Source organism: Alligator sinensis, unplaced genomic scaffold, assembly GCF_000455745.1.
Source record: "Alligator sinensis unplaced genomic scaffold, ASM45574v1 scaffold1339_1, whole genome shotgun sequence".
In the NCBI taxonomy this organism is placed as follows: Eukaryota; Metazoa; Chordata; order Crocodylia; family Alligatoridae; genus Alligator; species Alligator sinensis.
In genome coordinates, this window is record NW_005842490.1 from 235,616 (window position 1) to 256,757 (window position 21,142).

A 21,142-nucleotide genomic window follows, 5' to 3' on the forward strand; every position below is an offset into this window, starting at 1 on the left:
GCGTACGCGGACAGCGGGAGAGGAGGGCCAGCGGACGGGCCCGTGGCCAATGGCAGGGCCACACCACTCAGGCGGCGGCGCAGCACGTGCAGCAGCGGCTCGATGGCCAGGGCGTAGAGCATGCCCGACAGCGGACACCCCTGACGAATGCCCCTGCGTGCAGGGAACGGAGCACAAAGCACACCGTTCACCTTGAGCAGGCTGGAAATGTCTTGGTACAAGACCCGGAGGGGAGAAGAGACAAGGAAGGTATTCCTTGAAGTAAGAGCCAAGAGCTTGTAAGATGTAATACAATACACTTTTTCATGGATGACAAGGGACACCTGGAACAAGCTGCCTGTGTTTCATTCTTTATTTTAATTTGTATTTGACTGCAAATAAAAATGTATTAACAACAGTAGCTAAAGTATTATGGAAATGCTGTAGCCAGTTATGTTCTCTCACTTTAGAACACTAATAATTTAAGAAGGTTGCTGCAGACCAGCTGCTGGTAAGATTTTGCATTGGTTTAAATATTTTTATAAATTCCTAATTTAGCAGTTTTGAGCAAGTTACTTTTAATAAAACTATATATCTGTTGGAACATAGATAGAATCCCCCAGAAAACAAATATAAGGTAAATTAACTTCACTGCCAGTTCTCAGACAAACCCCCTTCATATTTCTTCTTCAAATTTCTCTTTCATTCTCACGAGTGTGACAGAGCACTAGGTCCCACAGTTTTTGACAGCACCTTGCAAAATTGACTTAGGTTTTCATGGCCAACAATGGTCCTCCAAACATATCAGGAAGTTGTAGATCAATGGTTCGCAACCTTTTTTGAACTTCCATACTTTTTGTAAATTGAGTGGCACCCAATTTCAATTACAGTGCTTGTGTCATAGATAGGCTGGGAAGTGGGGGTGGGGAATCATCCAGGCAGGAACAAGCCTGCATTTGTGCTTATCTGCTTAAATTTATTTATCTCCTCATACCTCACTTCACCCTTCAAATGATCTGGCAATATCTCAGAGTGCACCAGCACCGTGGTTGAGAATCACTGTTATAGATAAATGAAAAGTATTTCAAGATTCATTTAAAGGTCTAGCAGGCTAAACTAGCTGGAACATGTCTGATCCCATGTTATAAGAGGAAATTTTGGTTTCTCTGTTGGAAATAGTTGACAAAGGCTCAGAAAGAGGAAAGTTTTCAAGGGTTAAAAAAATGGAGGTGAATTCTAAACCCCAATCCCACTGAGTACAAACTTCAGTACATCCAGTAGTTAAGAAATAATCTGACAGTTTTCTGAACTTGAGAATGAGCACATCTCATTTTATGATAGAAAATCCAGGTGTTTCTGAAGTCTGATCTCTTTTTCCCACTACTCTCATTGAAATCTGCCATAGGGGGCCAAACATTTCAGCTAGTATACCACAAAGTAAGTTTCATGCCCTCCCTGGGTGTGTCTATATGTGCAATTAACGTGAAGCAGTAAACTCAAGAGAATATTGCTCCAGAGTTTATTGCTTCTGGGCAATAAGTCCTGGAGTTTATTGCCCTTTGAATGTGAGCCTGGGAACCAAGGATGTTGAGCCAGGTCAGAGCAGCCCCAGCTGGCAGAGGACCTAGGGGGTTAGCCTGCCAACCTGGGGCTGCTCCTCCTAGCTCAACATGCTATGGAGGGGCAGGCTGGGGCACAAGGTGCTCCAGTGTGAGACTAACCAGCAGGCAGCCCGCACACTGAAGCACCCTTGTGCCCCAGCCCTCTGGGACAGCATCTATGTGTGTGCTGCTGTGGGGTATAGTAGTTTACTGAAGCCTAATAGGGGCACATGTGTACTAAGCCTAATAGGGGCGCAAGATGTTTACTGCACAACTAATTAGTCTACTGTGCAGTATGCGCCTTGTGTAGATGCACCTCCTGATTGCCACTCTGAACCTTTGATTCTACCTAATCTGCTACTCTGCCTTATCTGCCCTATGCTACCTGCGCCCTCTCTGATCTGCTGCTTGCCACATATAGAGATTGCCCATGGCACTTATGGCGTGCATGCCTCAGGTTGGCCACCCCTGCTCTGTACAATATCGATACTTGTATTATTTCTGTGCCTTTCAAAAAAGCCCTTTGAAAGGTAAGATTGAGCAGAATGTCAACACTGAAAAGGTGCAAAAGAGTCACAGTTCTGAGCCCCTAGCCACATTGATCCATCTCAGGAGGATGCACCTGTGTGGTCCCCTACAGCTCTACATACCCTCAACCAAGCCCTGGTAGCACAGTAAAACCAACTCATCTGTTGTAGTTGGATACTTGACCTACATAAGCTCTGCCTCTGCAAAAACTGTCAAAGAGAAATCACCCACCTGAAGCAACATTAACACCCTCCAACCATTCAGGCATATCATCTGCAGTTTAAATGTGATTTTAAACTGCAGTCCACTTGAGGTAGCTCCGGTCTGGCGTCTTCCCCTATCGCTAGCCGTTCACTCTCCTTTTGTCATGCCCCAGGTGCTCTGCCAGAAGAAATGGTGGTAGCATATTAGGAGGCAGCCATTTATGTAAACACTTACTCCCTCATCAGGGACATACCAGAGTTTTCTCTGTGGATTCACACTTCTTCCTCTGTAGCAACTGAAGGAATAAATGGGAGCATAAAATTATATAAAAAATGTATTTCATTTCATGTCCAAGCAAAAAATGCAAGTCAGATATTTTGAATTGTTTGAAGGAAAGATACCAAACTCTAGAGGTAGAAAGGCAGGTATGTAAACATAATCAAATGTTATGTAAATTATTTGATACATTTTTAAGTGCTAGTGTTTTGAGAAGCATGTAAAATGCAAATGATCCTGCCTGCACATTTTTGGAATAAATTAAAATAAATTTAATATCATATTTATTATCTTGTCACTAATGCAGTGCCATCTATGCTCTAAAGTATGCATGTGTGTGGGTTAGAATGTTGCCACACCACCTGCTCTAAGGTTGAATTCATTAGCTTCTCACCTGCTTTTCTGATTTTCAGAATCAGCAAGAAAACAAACAAAAACACCCCATATGAGCCTGATTTTACTTAGCTCAGACTAGTTTGAGCTATAATACTTTTCTTCTGTTTTAAATAAAGATTTTTTTTGGCATGAGGTATTTGAAACAGTTTCTTCAAACTTGTTTTGCAGATCTCATTGAGATCTGAGAACAAGACAAGGTAAATTGGCCAGTATCTTTGATGGAACAAAATATGAATGTGTATGGCTATATATACATGTATGTATGTATACATACATATATATATGTGCCCATAGTAAGATGTGAAATTGGGGTGGGGTGGGGAGGGGAGTTTTGTTCAGACAACAAAAGGCTTCAGTGCTTTGAGACATCTTATCTTTATGGAAGTACAAAAAGTATTAAAAGTTGGAAAAATATTTCAAACACTGTTAGCAGATACAGCTAGTGGCACTGCTCACTACCAGTCCACATAGACTAAAGAAATACATATTTGACTTGCAGGGCAAATTTAACAAGTTTTATTTCTGCATCTGCCACTTATTTTTACAGTACACTGAACACAAAACATTGCACTTATGATGTTGATAAATTTAATTATACCATTTTTGTGGATGGGAGGGCTTGGGCACATGACATTTATGTTAATGTAATTACCCTTTAATGCAATGTAAATAATGATTAGACATGCAAGAAAATCCTACACTGGTGTTACTTACTTCACTCTAATGTAGAATTACTCTAGGAAAAAATCAGGAGTAAAACTATATTAATGTAAGTTAAATCATTGTAAGTATCATGTCCACTTCCACCCTAATGTTGTTGTAAAAAGGCTATTCGTCAAGTTTGTGTGGTTGTCACTTGTGCACCAGCTTCCCCACATTAAAAGATGTCACACACAGGCCTCTGCCAGGGATGTTAACATCTCCCACAAACCAAGATGGGAAGACCACTGCACCAATGCCAGCATCCTCTCTGCAGATAACATAACCAGCACTGAGGTAAAGATCATGAAAAATCAACTTAGCTGGGCTGGCCACTGTGTGCGGATGACTGATACTTGTCTCCTGAAGCAAGTCCTCTTCTCTTAATTGAGTCGTAGTAATAGGACCTGTGGAGGACAGAAGAAATGCTACAAAAACACCCTGAAAGCAGACATTAAAAGGGGTGGCATCAACCTTACAAACTGGGAAGTTCTGGCTGGTAATAAGTCTCAATGATGCTGCACCATACATCAAGCTACAGCCCACTTCGAAGAAAACCATCTTCCTCAGGAAGCCAAGCAATGGCAGAGGAGGAAGGAAAGCCCATAACATCCTGGCCAACAGCTGTTCCCCCTCTCCCACTAAACACCAGCTGTCATATCTGTGGAAAACTTGCAGAGCATAGATTGGACTCTTCAGCCATCTTAAAACTCACTAAAAACTCCCAAAATCTGCCCCCCCTCATCAGATATCAACCTTGTATCAAAGGATAGCTGAAGAAAAAGGCTATTATCTACTCCCTGCAGTCTAGTGGTGAGGCACTGTAATAAGACCTATGACAAGCAACTACCATAGAATTGCTGGTCATCAGGTCCCTCAGGCTCCTGGTGTGATTTATATTTGGGTACAAAATTATGTATAAATGTAACAAAAATTACACTGAAGTAAATGTGTCGTGCTCAGGCCCTAAGTACTTCACTAAAGTCTTGTATATTCTCAGTAACAGAATCAAGATTGAAACCTCAGTAGGCTTCAGAGCCCGCAAACCAAAACGCTCTTTCTGTTTAATTTTGCTCTCTGTAAAAATAGGGCCAATAATATTTGAATTCAGGGGGGCCTATGCATGAAAGACGTGTACCCCTGGAGGCTGGGGTGGCATGGCAAGTGCCCGCAAGTGGCAGCAGTGGTGGCTAGGGCATGGCAACACTGAATGGGGAGCTCCTGCAGGCAGCCACAGCAGTTTTGGCAACTGGGGCGGACTGAGCAGGGAGCTCCTGGAGTCAGTCACAGCACTGTTGGCGATGGCGGGACCTGGGGGATGAAGGTGGCGAGCGCCAACCGGTGGTCACCAACCACCTGCAGGTGCCACTGGCAGCATCGGCAGTGGCCAGCGGTGATCAGCAGCTGCCCACAGACACCATTGGCAGTGGTGGCCAATCGCAGGGGGTGCACCGCCAATCTCAGGTGGTGCACGTGCACCTGCATGCACCCCCTATGCGTTGCCAATGGGCCAATGAGTGACCATTACTTAGTTAATATTTGTGAAGTGCTTTGAAAATATTAGTACTATTAAAATATTACTATTTTAATGTTTATACCATGCTACTGCTGCAGAAGGGAGGACAAACATCTCTTTCTCTATCCTATCTTTACTGTGTGTTGGGGGATTACTCAGGGTATGTAAACTGGGAAATGAAAAGGCATATGAGGAATTAAGGGAGGAGGTTATTTAGTCAGAAGCATTTTTGTGTGGTAAAAGAAGAAAATTTGAAAGCAAAATGAGATACCCAATAGCATTAGAGGATTTAGCCTTAGGTACAATTTATAGCTAAATTATCTAAATGTCAGGATATAAGGTCCCTGTCTTGCTATAAAATGGCCCTTCATCTTGAACTTTATGCAATTTAAAGTGTAAATACTTCAGAAAAAGTATCTAAAAACTGGACAGTTCTACCCCTAATCTTCCTGCCTCACTCCTTTTGCCCTGCTAATTCTTGTCTTTTTGTACTCCATTTCAAAATGACAGGAATTTACCAAATGTGTTCATCAATTGACTTGCCCTATTTGGGGGGTTTATTTTTGTTGTTGTTTTTTTAACTATATCCCTTGCTTTCTTATCAGTTTATTTTGGATTATTTTCTGGTCAGGTGTGAAAAATTAAATATCCATAAAATAAGAACTACTCATCAGTAAGTTTTAATTCTTGGCTTGCTCTTAACTTCTCTGACAACTACAAACAGTTTATATTTGAACAAAATTGGTACAACCACTGTTATTACATATTATGCATAATTTCTAATCAGCTGCTATTGAACAGTTTTCCATCATTTATTTGGACACAGATTGAGAACTCAAAATTGGCTGAATAGATTTGGCCAGTATTTTGCAAATGTAGACGTCTCTGATACTCATGCTGTAACTATTCTGAGAGAATTTCTTATCGAGAATATGCTAAAGAAATTCAGAAACAAGTATAAAATGGGGATTCAAAAGGGAAACTTTTTTCAGATTTATGTTGGCTAGGTTTGGGGACAGTCCAATAGAGATTATATTAATATATTTATAGCCTGAACACATATATTTCAGACACTTTAGGGCTGTCATACTGTGTTGTCTGAATGGTTGTCAAACTGGAGCTGGCTAGCTGTGAATTTACCCAGTTTAGGGTCAAATTAATTAAAAGAATTCCAGGTATATCAATGGTCACAAATGTTTTCAGGCTGTGGTCTGGAATGACTCAGCTCAGGCCAATGGAGGACGGGCACTATGGCCTGGCTTCTACCTTCACTGTAGCTGCTGCCACCTATGTAGTGGCACAGAAATTTCTCACCCCCTGGCTGCAGCACAACGGATGTTCCCATCACCACTGCTCATTCTCCTCAATGCTTAATGGAGAAGCCTGCACCTCTGAACACCACTGAGGCCCCATGTCCACAGGCTGGATCCAATGGCTTCTCAGGTCAGATCTGGCCTATGGGCTTGTAGGGTGCTGAACCCTGAGGTAGATGATTTTTTCATATCTCAATGGTTGTTATTAATTTTTCAAAAACTGTGGTAACTATTTCTAAAGATGGTGAATAGTTATATTTACAGAAAAAAACCCTTAAAAATACCAAATTGTTCTACTATCTCTGTGAATATAAGCAGGTATTTTATGTAGGAACTGTACAATTTTCAGTTGAATACTGTGTTTATATGCAAAGTCTGACGATTAACAAATGTGTCATCTATTCATAAAAATTAGAAAAAACAAAAAAAAATACCTACCTGTTATCCCTTTGATGAATCTATAACATTATCCCTTTGATTGCCTATTCAGTGTGTGTCATTGACATTTTTGCTAATGTTATGTCAGGTATTTACTTAGCTACATAGAGCCTCAAATAAGCATCATTTTACATCTCGGGAAAATGTGAACTGTTTGACATAGAAACCTATAATTTAAATCAGTGATTCAAACACCCTTTTTTTCCTCTTATATTTTATCCTAGGTTGCTTTCACAGTTCTCTTTGATTTAGAAGCACTTCTGAAGATCTGTTGTTTGGGCTTTACTGGATATATTAGTTCATCTCTTCACAAATTTGAACTGCTGCTTGTAATTGGAACTACTCTTCATATTTATCCAGACCTCTACCATTCTCAGTTTACATATTTTCAGGTATGGTCAAGTAAATTTTAAGATTCTACTTCAATTTTTTCCCAAAAACACTAAAAATATTATCTATCAAAAATGGCACACATTTCACTCTGTGTTTTCCTTTATTTTTCTAGTGTGCCCTTACAGCTAAGTTATTTTGAATGTATCTTTATAATAAAAATAATTAAATAAGTCTTCCCTTAGGTCTGTAGATCTCAAGAAAATTTACAGGAGTAGGTTTCCCCCCTCCCTGCTAAATGCACCATCCTCCACCCATATTTTTCCATCAACTTTCATTTCCTACTTCTGCATTGCTTTATCCTGGTTTTGATCTAGTTTGGCTCTGATTCAGCCTCAGACACACATGTGTTTGCTTACTTACTCACCTTCTACCAACTTTTGCAGACTCCTGTATACTGACTGCTATTGGTTTTCTGGCTTCTTATTCCTATCAGCTTGCTTTTACACCTCCAGCTACTGTCCCACAACATTTCCTGACAAAGAGATTCTTTGTTCCAGGCCCTTTTGGATCCTCTGAAATGATTGCCCCAGTTTCATCCTGGGCCCTGTTTTTTGTGGGGTTTTTTGTTTTTGTTTTTTTTTTTACAGTTCCCAAATGTTAAAGAACTTTTCACTGGGGCTGTTCTGTCATTTCTGTAAAAAGACCTGTGTGGAAGACAGAGACTGATCCATTTCATTACCAAAGTAAACTCATACTTGCTTTCATTTAACCTAGTGATTAGTTTCCAACAAGCTCCTGTGTCTCCTCCTTCCATAACGTGTAATTTAAAGTAATGGTAGAGTGATGATGTAGCCATGATGGTCTAGGAATTATGCAAGAGCCAAAAATGTCTAAGGGTGATAACTTTTATTGCACCAATTGTATCCTTGGGATAGAGTTAGATGAGCTTTCAAATGCAATACATTGTTCAAATACAAGTATATATCCTACATATCATCACCTGACAAAGGATGTCTTGCATTTGAAAGCCTGTCTAACTCTAGCGCAACTGTCAGTTGACTCAAAAAGATATCATACTAAGAAATCCTTGCCTCTATGCAATTTAAGGTAATTCCAACAGTGAAAGAAGACCCAAACATTCACTATACTGTAGTTTACTCTCAATAGGAGCGGTGTCGATGGGCATTTCTATACAAAATGTTTACTGTAAAGTTGACTAATTAGCTGCACAGTAAGCATAATGGCATCTACATGTGCACCCCTATTAGGCTGGAGTAAACTAATATAAATATAATATAAGTGCTATCCTGTAAAGTATATACAAATAAATACTGTCCTGCTGCAGAGTAAAAAACTGCCTGCTGGCTAGCCTACACACTGAAGCACCGTTGTGCCACAGCCAGCCCCTCTGCAGCACATTGAGCTTTATTGGTCTGAAGTTTATTGCTTCTCATTAATTGCACATGTAGGCACACCCAATTGCTGTCTAATAAACCTTTGTAAAGGCTAACCTAATTACTTGGACATCAGGAAGTTACAATTAATTCAGGAATTTCACATGACTATGATTAGAGTTTTTACAGACATTTTAATTATAGGAGGGATCTGGGAATTGTAAATAACGCAACGCAACGCAAACCACACCACACTTCTTAGAAAGCCTACATTATGTTCTAGGTATTCTATTTCAGCTGTTTCACTGATAAATTTCTTTTTAAAATTTTAAAACACACTCATATCCATCTATTATTTTGAAACGGGATGAAGTGACTAATGAGTAATAAATAATAACATGAATAGTTAAATTTTACAGAAAATCATGATAAACGATGATGCAGTACAGTCAGCTTAGAAGTCTGTTGAGCCTTGACAAACATGCATACAGGAAACCCTTGCTATTCGTGGGTTTGGCATTTGCTGTTTCAAGTATTCATGAATGCTGAATCCACATCTTAAATACATTTGCAGGAGCTCCTCAGGAACTCTGTGCTTGCTGCCACGAGGCTCCTGCCACCACTGCCGGGCTCCCACTGTCACCAGCGCAGCCGTGCCCCGCCCCCAGCCGCCAGGGGTACTGTGTTCATGAACACAGCCAGTGTTCATGAATGCAGTGCCTTATTCGTGGATTTCACCATTCGCGGGGATCTCAAGAACATATGCCCTGCAAATGGTGAGGGTCACCTGTATTAACACACAACTTCATGCGGTCTTACAAAATTAGTCAGAAAAAGTTGCAAGTCTTGAAAATCTCTTTCTCTTGAAAATTACACTACAGGGAACACAGGTTTTTAGAAAGTAATATGTATGATTTTAAATAATTTACATGCTATCAGAATATTCAGTACCATGCCATTCACATGCTATGATATAATTACCAAACCTAAGAAAATGCTCTAGCAAAACTGAAGCATCACATTAACTTATTGTTGTAATATTTAATCAGAACCTACTTACAGCTTGTGGTCTTATTCCAGAAAGTTTTATATAAAATATAAATGTGACATATTGCATTAAATAGAATAAAAGTAATAATTACTGTCCACTGACTTATTTCCTTTTCTGTTCTCTTTAATTCTCTCTGGGCAGATCTATTTTTCATGTGTTTATATATTATCAAAAGCAGTCACTCTTGCTCTAACTCTTCTTTCATTGCAGTCAATGGGAGCATGGTTGGGAGAATCCTGGGTACATCTGCACATACAGTTAGCATGATGTGATAAACTTTGGCACAGTTCACACCAGAGTTTATTGTACCTGGACACACCATTTGTACGAGCACCTAGGGCTGCTCCCACACACCTCAACATGCTTCGGAGAGGCTACCTGGGGTACGAGGGTGCTCCAGTGTGGGGCTAGCAACCCTGCAACCCCAGCAGTGAAGCACACTTGTGCCTTGGCCAGCCCCATCAACATCTACACATGCATTGCGGCACACTAAATAATGTCACTACAGAATAGTACTTGTGTTTACAAGTATTAACTTACAGTGGTGTTTATTAGTTTACTGCAGACTAATAGGGATGTCCATGTAGATGCTGAGGCTTTACCACAGAGCTAATTAAGCAACCCAACAGTAAACATCTCATGTGAATGCGCCCACTGGATGTTTTTGAGAATTTTCAAGTTGTCACATAGTATTAAGCAGTTGTATGGATTCAGGGCTTCTAAATATAAAATAAAATAGTTCTCGAAGGTAGATAGTTACTGTAGATCATATGGTGATTATTATCATAATTCTAATGAAAGAGATTGTAGCACAAAGATGTCTAGAGTCTTTAGATCAGAGCTTTCCAAACTTTTCATGTTGGTGACACACTTTTTAGACATGCATCATTTCGCGACACAGTAATTCAGTTCCGCGGGAGGGGCCAAGGGAAGCAGACGCGAGTAAGGGAGCTCCGTGGTGCCCTTCCGCAAAATTTTCTGCATTTCGCGTGACACACCTACACACTGCCGCCGACACACTAATGTGTCGCGGCACACAGTTTGGAAAGGACTACTTTAGATATTATTTTCAGATATTCAGAAAAATGTCCAGCGTCTCTGGTGTATTCACTTGTGACTCCTAAAATGGTATCAATAAAGACTTAAAATAATCTTCTTCTTTATTTAAAATAATGTCTTTTTAAAAAGTACCTTAAAATGTGCTGGGTGAAGTCCAGGGCCCATTGAAGTTAATGTCAAAACTCCTATTGACTTCACTGGGTCATGATAGCACCATATACCTGCAAAAAATAAATTACTGTTATAGATTCCTCTTTTAAAATATAGGGTGCTTGAAGTTCCATTCCAGAGACTTTTGATGAAATATTTTTTATTAAAATATCACTATAAAAGACATAAGTTTTACAAGCAGAAACACCTGCTGCACTGAAAGATTTGAGTCACATTCTGCAATGCAAATCTCCTTAAGGACAAATGACAGAGAAGTTGTGCAAGTAAGTACTTGCCATATCCCCAAGCAGTCAAACTCCTAGCAAGCTATGTCGCATATCTCCAGACCACTAAGGTCAAAAAGTGATGTTAACATGGATACATTTGGAGGTTACGCAAATCTTCAGGCATTTCAATATTAATGATGACAGGTTTACTGTGCTCCCACTCAGCCAAAAATAAATGGTTGCTAAAGCCAGAGCACCTGTTAGATGCACTTCGATTTATCAAGCAGAACTATATTTCACCTTTCTAGTCTTCATATACTGTAGTCTATATTATTTATTAGTTTGCATGGAAAACAACTTGTTAACACATCAGTCACTCTTCATACACGGTTCACCTCCACATACTGTTCACCTCTCTCACACCTCACTATTCATTCTGATTCAAAACAACATGCAACTTTTATGGCTTTCTGTGAAAGAAAACTAGCATAATGTACATTAATGGAACCTTTCCATGGTCCCGATTCAGCTGTTTGCATAGCCAATAGAAAGACTCCACATTTTGCATATTACTACAATGACCAATAAAAAAACCAATATTTTTACTGGAAAAAGTATTATAGTCATCTTCTGAGGTAAACAACACTATTTGAGAGGCAGTCTTAGAAATTAACAAAGCTTTTTGGTTCTTGTTTCAGTTTTAGATTTGAATTGCTGTGCAAAAATCTTTGTAGATTTCATCCAAAATACTGTACATCACATCATTTAAAAAGTTACTTAAAATAAATTATGCATTAGCCAGTAGCATAGAAAACAAGAATGTCATTACAGTGCAAATTTAGTAGGTCTAATTTGTCTCCTAATGAAAACAGATGAAATAGCAAAATAGTACCAGTAAAGATTAATGTGCTACTTAAAGGTCAATTAGATCTCTTTAGATAGGGGAGGAAAAAAAAAACAGTAGGTAAGACAGTTACCATATTTACTCAAATATACGACAGGAGTTTTTCCCACCAGTTAGCATATGGGAAAAAAGCTCTTCATCTTACATTTGCATACAAGGACACCTCATTAAATACATTGTCTATCAGTAAACTCCTGCCAAAAGTAGCATGTGCTCAGTAATGGAAACCAACTATGAAGCTGATTAAATGCAGTGAACACTAAGCCTGACTACAAAACACACAGTCCACTTTGGGCGAACATGCTAATGGGAACCTATTTTTTTTTTTTTTTTGGTCCTTAAAAATAAAGAGCGGGTATTCCCTCCACAGGGAACTGGCACTGGGCGGGCCAGACCTACCCATTACAACCTCTCTTTGATGCCAAAAATGCTTGAGCTTAGCTAAAAGGCCAAAATAAGCCAGTGTAGCCCAACTGAATAAGATAGTGCCCATTAAGTGCAGTACCCCTCAGTGCCGACCCTTTTCCAAGTCATGATGAGCCACTACATTACATACATTTTTACTACTTCTTCACTTCCTCAGCTGAGCTGTGCCTTTCTTTCCCATTTCCAATGTTTCCTGTTTCTTACCAGTCTTAAATGCCTGGCAAACATCACACAATGGAGCCTCAAGCAGTTTCCCCCAGAATCCCTCTGTTACTCCCTTTCTTCATCTGTTGCTTATGATTAGTGTAGCCCTTCCCCCCCACCCTCCATGAAGTGGAGCTGGACCAGGTTCCCACATTTTTAGAGGATTCCAGGCCTCTTCACAAGAATATCTGGTTCCATTCATGGGGAGATGGGGGGGCGGGGAAGGAAGGGACAGGGGTAACTAGCACATGAATCCTTTGTGGGGGATATCGGGAGTACACACACATACTGAGCAGTGCTGAGCTGTGGGTTCAATGTGATGGTGCACTGGTTGTGCCTGCCACTTTAAGATCATCAGGAAGGCTACGGAGCAGCTGGCAGGTGGGCTTAGGCCCCATTAGGTAGTCACCTGACTGCAGAGGGCCACCTAATTGGAGGAGGGCTGGGAAGACAGAGTATAAGCCTAGACCCTGGGTGTCCCAGCTGCCTATGGAGGGTTCGGGATTGAGAGTGTGGTCGGGGGTAGAAAGGTAAGAAAGATTTATTGACTTAACAAAAACACAACTATGCGTAGTAGCAAGACAAACAATGACAGACAAAAGCAATTCGCGTCGGCAACTTATCGGCAGTCCCCACTGATGCCTGGTACACAGCAAGCTTCTCTTTCCACAAAGTTCAGTGAAGTCAGACGTTCCTGAACAGCACTGTCCAAAGGGTACCGGGAAGGACCCTGGAATGCAGTCCTTGGGCTCCTTGAGGTCCACGGGCCCACTGATCCGGGCAACAGCTAACTGATCCTTTTCACAGAGCTGTATCTTCCTTCTGAATGGTTCTGATAACGTACAACCACTCAGATTCCTTTTACTTCAACTGTCCTTAGACTGACCAATTAGTGGTACAAGCCGTGCATTCCTTTGATAAGGTAATTTTAACTACACCACAGGGCCTTACTACTTCAAGGCTTTGCTAAATTTACTAGGCCTTACTTTATACAAGGCCTCACTACATCTTAGACTTTAATTAGGCTTTTAGCAACAACATATAGCTTAATATCTAAACAAATACAGAAAAACACTTGGTCTAATCTTCATAGGGCCTTCAGCAAACACCTTTATCACACAGACATCATTTCAGCTGTCACACCTGGGAGCAGGGCTGGAAGTTGCATCTGGAGAGCTGTTGGAATAACATTGTGCAGCCTGAAGACTGCAGTTTCTGTAACAACTGGAGGTTAGGATAGGAACTATGAGGATGGAGTAGATTCCTTTGGTCCTGGGTAAGACCTGAAATTGCACCCTGCTTGGGTTGGTTGGTGTGGTTGGTGTGTTGGGAGAGCCTGTGGTGGGGTGCCCCCTGGAAATGCCACACCTGTGCCTCCCCAGTGAAAGGCAAGGATGGGGGGTGGAAAGCTTCATCCCCCACTGCCTTGTGGGTCACCTCATAGAGGAGAAAGGCCCAGGGCCAAGGTCCACCAGGAGGGACCTAAGGTTTGAGGGGCAAAAGGTTCAGGAAGAGGCCAAGGTCCACTAGGCTTACAGAGTATGAAGTGTGGCCCAGTGAGGGGTTGGAGTGCATGTGGCCCAGTGAGGGGGTAAAGGGCAGCCCAGTGAGGGGCTGAGGGAGTAGTCCAGTGAGGGGCCAGAAGGTCAAGGCCCAGTGAGTGGGCCAGATGCCAAGTATGGTCTAGTAAGGGGCTGGGGGGAGCACAGACAATACGATGCCATCTGCGAGGCATGGAACACGGTGTAGGGACAGTTCAGAGCTGTGTGTTTGGCCCAGTTCACCAGGGCTGCCAATGGGGCGGCTTCCCGCATTACATCTATTCATTTTACATCAACGGTGTGGCAGGCGAGAGCAGGGCGGACTGCACTAAACGGGGAGGGGGGGGAATTGATGTCTTTGCATGCCTGGGGACACCCGTTGCAGTTACCATGACTTGGAACACTGTTGACTCTGCTGGGGCACAGCCCAGGGAACTATATAGTAAATCATGAGCCTTTTGGTTTTGAACTAATATTATGCATAGTGGATGTATCAACACATGCTATTAAGGTGAAGCAATAAAGAAGCTCCCAGGCACTATGTTTATACATGTGCCTTGGACCATAGCACAGTAAGCCAGGTCAGAGCAGCTCCAGGTGGCAGGGGGACCAAAGGGATTACTCCAGCCTGGCTCAACACGCTGCAGAGAAGATGGCTGGGGCACACGGGTGCTACATTGTGTAGCCCATACACTGAAGCACCCTCCTGCTCCAGCAAGCTCCATCAGTGTCTACACATGTGATGCTGCAGAGTAAAAACCTCCCCGGCAGGATAGTACTTGTATTTAGAAGTTTTCTGCAGCCTAATAGGGCCATACATGTAGATGCAAAATGTTTACTGCCCCGCTAATTAGTCTACTCCACAGTAAACATCTTGTGTAGATGACCCCAGTTTGTACTTTATATAAGTTGGCATAAAAGTGTTTCTTAGAAGTAAGTTTACTAAAACTTGCAGCAGTGTCAAAGAAGGTACAATGCATCAATTCTGGATAAACTAAATTATTGCTGGTATGTTTATTACAGTCAGTGCTTTCAGATTTGCCCCTCACTTCCATGGAGAGCAGGGCCTGACAGTAAAGTGGTGAGTGAAGGGGCTGCAGGGAGCAGAAGTTGTGTGGGGAAAAAGGGCAAGGGGGCGGCCTAATCTCCCCTGATTATTTTCCCTGCTGTAGGAGTGGGAAGGGGACATATTCAAGGCAAACCTCCAATAACTAGGTTATTAGGTTATATGTGAAAAAGTGATCATTTTTAAAATATTTTTTTCAGGTATAGAACCTAATTACTTGGGCCCTGTCTTATATTTGAGTAAATATAGTGAATAAAACACAAGACTTAGAATGCCAACTGGGGAGTGAAATCCTGACCCCATTAAATAGCAAAACTTACAGTGGTTTCCATGGGGCTAGGATTTCACCCTGCAAGAATTTTTCTTGGGTAAGAAAGTTTCATTTTCACATAATCATTCTTCAGGTTGGAACTGTGCTTTAAAATAACAACAGTTCCAGACTAAACTAAACTACTGAATTTTAGGTAGGTAACATAAAGAACATGGGGTTATATATTATATGATCACAGCATCTCAAAACAGCGAGCAAATGCTGTTCTGCATTCTGTGAAAGGTACAAGCTATAGAAAAATCCTCCTCAGCAAGAATTAAGTAATCAAGCCTCAGCTTTCTGGGGTGTTGCTGTTACAAAATAAATATGGGGATAGACTGCGCAAAATAATTTTAAAAATAACACTTTAAATTCTCATGTAGCACACAGCTTACCATAGAAATGGGGCAGTCAAAAATTACTCCAGGATCTTAATATTGGATCTTATCTAATACTGGAAATAAAATAGCTCTGTTGTGTAGCTGATCCTGAAATCCCTGTGACTAAGATGTGAAGAATTTGCAGCATCTACAAGGCATGATTAATATGTATGCATTCATAGTGGAAACTCTTTTGGAACAGGCACCATCTTTTTATACAGCACCTAGCACAAAGGGCCCTATTTCAACAGTAATACTAATAATTGGGATAATGTGAGAGAGAGTGATGTATTGTAAAATCACGTGAAAAATATTTTCTCCCATATTGAGAATTATATAAATAGTGTTTGCTATATTAAACTACAAAATTAGACAAATACTTGGATGAGATGGTTTAGAGAGGGATGATCCAGCTTTGAGAAAGGGGTTTGGATAGATAATCTTTTGAGGTCCCTTCAGCCCTTTTTTCCTTTGATTCTATGAATCACATGAACATTTAGCTAACTTAACAGTTTACCTTTAGTACTTTGCACTAAATCCAGGACTAAATTTTGTCTTAGATTACTGATCAAATGAAATATCTATGATGATGCTGTTGGCAGCTCTTGGCATGGATACACACCCTATTGCTTCAAATATATTCTCTGAATACGCAGATGTCCGTACTGATCCAATGGGACTTTAATAGTGTCCATCCACAATCTTTTAATATGGGATACCAAGGAAATTAGCTAAATCTTATCAAGCAAATATAGGCATTAGGAAGAAACTTGAATAAACAGTCTACATAATTTAGACTAGAGTCATACTAAAAATAAGGGTACCTGGTAAAATAACTGTTTACCAGTGAAAGTAATCAATTACTGGAACAACTTACTTACTTATACATTGGATTCTCTATCACTTATCTTTAAATCGAGAGTGAATATTAATTTGAAAGTTGTACTCAAGCAGCAGCTATTTTCTTGATTCAGCAATTACTGGGCAAAGCTCCGTGGTACTGTCCTGCAATCATGTAGGCCAGAGTAGAGAGATAATCATAATAATTTCATTTGGCATTAAAATCTATAAAGCTGTGAAATTTGACTGATTAATGATATAGTCACAAAAACTAACACAATTGTATTTTCTCTCTCTTTTCAGGTCCTTAGGGTGGTTCGGCTTATAAAGATTTCTCCTGCTTTGGAGGATTTTGTGTATAAGATATTTGGACCTGGAAAAAAACTTGGGAGCTTGGTCGTATTCACTGCAAGCCTTTTAATTGTAATGTCAGCAATTAGTTTGCAGATGTTCTGCTTTGTGGAAGAACTGGATAGATTTACAACTTTTCCAAGGGCAAGTATACTTGTTATTTTATTGCAGTTGTATCTTTCTGTCTAACCTAGTTTTCATTGTGAAGGAATTTGATCATTTTTGAGAAGATAAAACAAGGGTGTGGCCTTCATTCTGTAGCTCTCTTTTTTTTTACTCTATCATAATAGTGAGGGGTAGTTTGAGTTAGACTGTTCATCTTTGTCCCTGTGGCTGAGACACGCAATATATTATATTTACTCTCATAACACATGCACCTTTCCCCCAAAAGTCAACCTCCAAAATTGGAGTGCATGGCAGGTCACAAGTGGGGTAGCAGGGAAGAACAGAATCATTAGAATACTGTGCTGTACTGCTGCCAAGATAGTTGTTGCTTCTCTGTGGGCACGTCTACACTTGCAATGAATGTAACTGAATATATCTCCAGCTCAGTTTGCGCCAGAGTACAGGCAGTCCTTGACATTACAACATTTGAGTTATGACAAACGGTACTTAGGATGTTTATAAATTGACACCCTGTTATGACTTTCCAACGTCAGTTTCAACTTTACGATGCTGAATCCGACGCAATACCATGCCAGCGAAAAGGTTTGCTGCGCCACCCATCTCCCTGTGCCAATCTGCCACGCCGTGCATCTCCCTGACTCAAGACGCCCAGTTGCTGTTGTGATGCTATTTTTACGCAGGAGATCTTTGTGTTCCCAGACTTTTTCTTAAAATGTGGTGTTTTTTGCCCATAATAAATGGCAGATAATTGTAAATCTGGTGCAAGTGATGTTTCTAAGAAACATAGAGCAATTACTGAGGAAACAAAAATGGAAATAATTAAGAGGTCCAAAAAAAGGTGAGATACCAACTGAAATCAGTAGAGTTTTGGATATTCCCTGAATGACTATCGTGGGGATGTCCAAAGACAAGGTAAAAATTCAGGAACGTGTTAAGGGCTCGGTTCCTATGCAGTCAACTTTGATAACTAAGCAACATGTTGGACTTATTGCTCAGGTTGAGAAACTGTTAATCATTTGGCTGGAGGATCAAAATCAACGCCATGTTCCTGTGAGTTTAGGCATAATTCAGGAAAAGGCTAGCAGTCTTTATGCTGATCTAAAGAAACAACAGGGGGAGGGAGAGTTCTAATGCTGAGCCTTGTAATGCAAGTAGGGGATGGGTTATGCATTTTAAAGCCAGAGCTAATTTATGTAACAGAGTCTCAGGTGAAGCTACCAGTGCTGATGAGGCGGCAGCTCATGGTTTTCCTGAGACATTTGCTTAAATCATTGAAGAGAGTGGGTATTGTGCTCAACAAGTTTTTTATGTTGATGAAATAAGTCTCTTTTGGAGGAAAAAAAGCCATTGAGAACCTACGTTGCCAAAGAGGAGAAATCCATGCCCGGGTACAAAGCTACTAAAGATCCACTTACTCTTTTGCTTGGTGTCAGTTATGCAGGTGATTTTAAACTTAAACCTTTACTTGTGTAACGTTCAGAAAATCCCAGAGCTTTCAAGGGATATTCCAAGGCATTTCTTCCAGTGATATGGAAATCCAGTCCTAAGGTGTGGGCCAATAAGAACATCTTTGAGGATTGGTTTAATCATCATTTTGTGCCAAGTGTCAGGGATTATTGCAGCAAGAACAATCTTGCATTTAAAGGATTGTTAATTCTTGACAGTGCTTCTGGTCATCCAGCCTTCCTTGATGACATGCATCCTTGACATCAAAGCGGTGTTTCTGCCTCCTAACACCACCTTACTGTTGCAACCCATGGACCAGGAGCTAATTGCATCCTCTTAGTTGCACATTTGCCGAGGTCATCAGGGCAATTAAGAAGGAAGGTGGACCAAATCTGAAGGAATTTTGGAAGGGCTTCATTGTTTGCCATGCAGTTAAGAAAATTGGTGAGGTATGAAATGAAGTCAAACCATCAAATTTGAAAGGTGTTAGGACAAAATTGTGTCCTGAGTTTGTGTCTGACTTCCAAGGCTTTACAGACACTGTTGAAGAGGTGATGAAAAATGTTGTTGAAATGGGCAAAGAGCTCAAGTTAGACCTTGCACCAGAGGATGTTAATGAATTGCTGGCATCACATTCTGAAGAACCAACTAACGTGGACCTTATTGAATTGGAACAGCAAAAAGTGGCAGAGGAAGAAGAAGATGCACCCACTGTTGAAGAGACTCCTCAAAAAGTCTTGACAACAGAAGTGTTGGCTGAGGCATTTCAATATTTGGAAGTTGCTATGTCCCTGTTTGAGGAACATAACCCCAGCATCAAACACAAGGCATCAATGAGTAGGGGCATATCCAACATATACAGCTGCTACAGAGAAATTTACAAGCAAAAGAGAAGAACATCTGTCCAAACTTCCTTGGACGCTTTCTTTAAGAAAGCAGACAAGAAGCCAGAAAAACCTGCATCCAGGACTCCTGAAAAGATTCCAGCCAAGAACCCTTCAGAAGTCTAACCAAGAGACCTTCAACAAGTCCAGCAAAGTTTATATTGCTATTTATAATATAAATACATTAATGTAGCTATATTACTCATCTATAATTGATTGACTACAAAATTCTGGGTTATTTTTGGTGAAAATAGGGCAGGGGTAGGCAACGTTTTTTGGCTGGAGTGCCAAAAAAAACACAATGTCTACCTTTGAAGGTGCCGGCATGCCAGCATGCCAGAAAAACAAAACAAGGGCAGGGGGTACATGGCAAGGTGCACTGCATATTAGTATAGTTAATAATCATAAATGTTGCTCTTTTTCTGGTAAAAACCAGATTTTCTAAAAGTTGTAAACCTGGCGACAATAAATAAAACTTCTGATACTACCTTTGATCTTATGTCTTCTTTTTGTGCGGGTCCCCCCACGTCAGCCCCCCAGCCCTGCTCAGGCCCCTTGCCCTCCACCCAAAGCCCCTGCCCCCCAGCCCTGCTGGAAGGGGCCCCCAGCTTCCAGGGCTATGGGGCTAGAGACCCAGGTCCGCAGTTCCCTGCCTGCCCCCAACAGAAGGCAGTGGCTGCTGCAGCAGGAGCCAGCTCCCCCATCACTGCTGCCTGCTATGGGCTTGGGTGGGGGGTGGGGCTGGCTCCTGGTGGCAGCATGCACTCCCAAGGGGTGGGGGGACCTGCGCCCCCCAGCTCTGTGTGAGGGGCAGGGCGGGGAAGCACTGTGGGTTTGTGCTCCCTGCCATGCTTCCCTCTCTCACCACCTCTGCAGAGCAGCATGTGGACCTCAGCATAGCAGGACACATCTGGAAGGCACAGAAAGCTTTCTGCTGCTCCGAGCTCCCCACTGCCCGGGCCACACTTCCCCTGCAGGCGGGGGCAGCACTGCAGTGTACACAACCCTGCGCTGCTGCCCACGCTGCTCCCATGCATACAGGGGAAGTGTGAGCAGGGCAAAGTGGAGCTTGCAGCAGCAGGCAGCTTCCCTGTGCAGCCCCTCTGTGCCACTGCCACTCTGTACAAATGCTGTACTCCAGAGGGCCTGGAGGAAGGCAGCAGGGCCGGGAGCACAGCATGTGCGACCCAGAGTGGCAGCGCACAGAGGGGCCACACAGGGAAGCTGCCTGCAGCTGCAAGCTCCTCACTGCCCTGGTCACACTTCTTCTGTGTGCATGGGAGCAGCATTGGCAGCAGCGCAGGCTTGTGCCCCTTGCTGCTGCCCCCACCTGCAGGGGAAGTGTGGCCAGGACAGTGTGAAGCTCTGAGTGGCAGGCAGCTTTCGTGCACCCCTGCTGTGCTCTGCCGTGCTGGGTTCAACATGCTGCTCTGCAGAAGTGGCGCAGGAGGGCAGCATGGTGGGGAGCATTGCCAGCACCTGCTGCCTCCCCAGAGCCCC

The 21,142-nt window shown here is 41.9% G+C and overlaps 1 protein-coding gene across 1 annotated transcript in view; it reads left to right on the forward strand.

Moving 5' to 3' along the window:
* Window positions 1–21,142, forward strand: part of LOC102372414 (sodium leak channel non-selective protein) — a 324,052-nt gene that overhangs the window by 206,939 nt on the left and 95,971 nt on the right. The window contains exons 10-11 of the mRNA XM_025212883.1: window positions 7,175–7,342; window positions 17,139–17,330. Of these exons, the coding sequence (XP_025068668.1) occupies window positions 7,175–7,342; window positions 17,139–17,330 (360 nt within the window). The remainder of the gene's footprint in view (window positions 1–7,174; window positions 7,343–17,138; window positions 17,331–21,142) is intronic.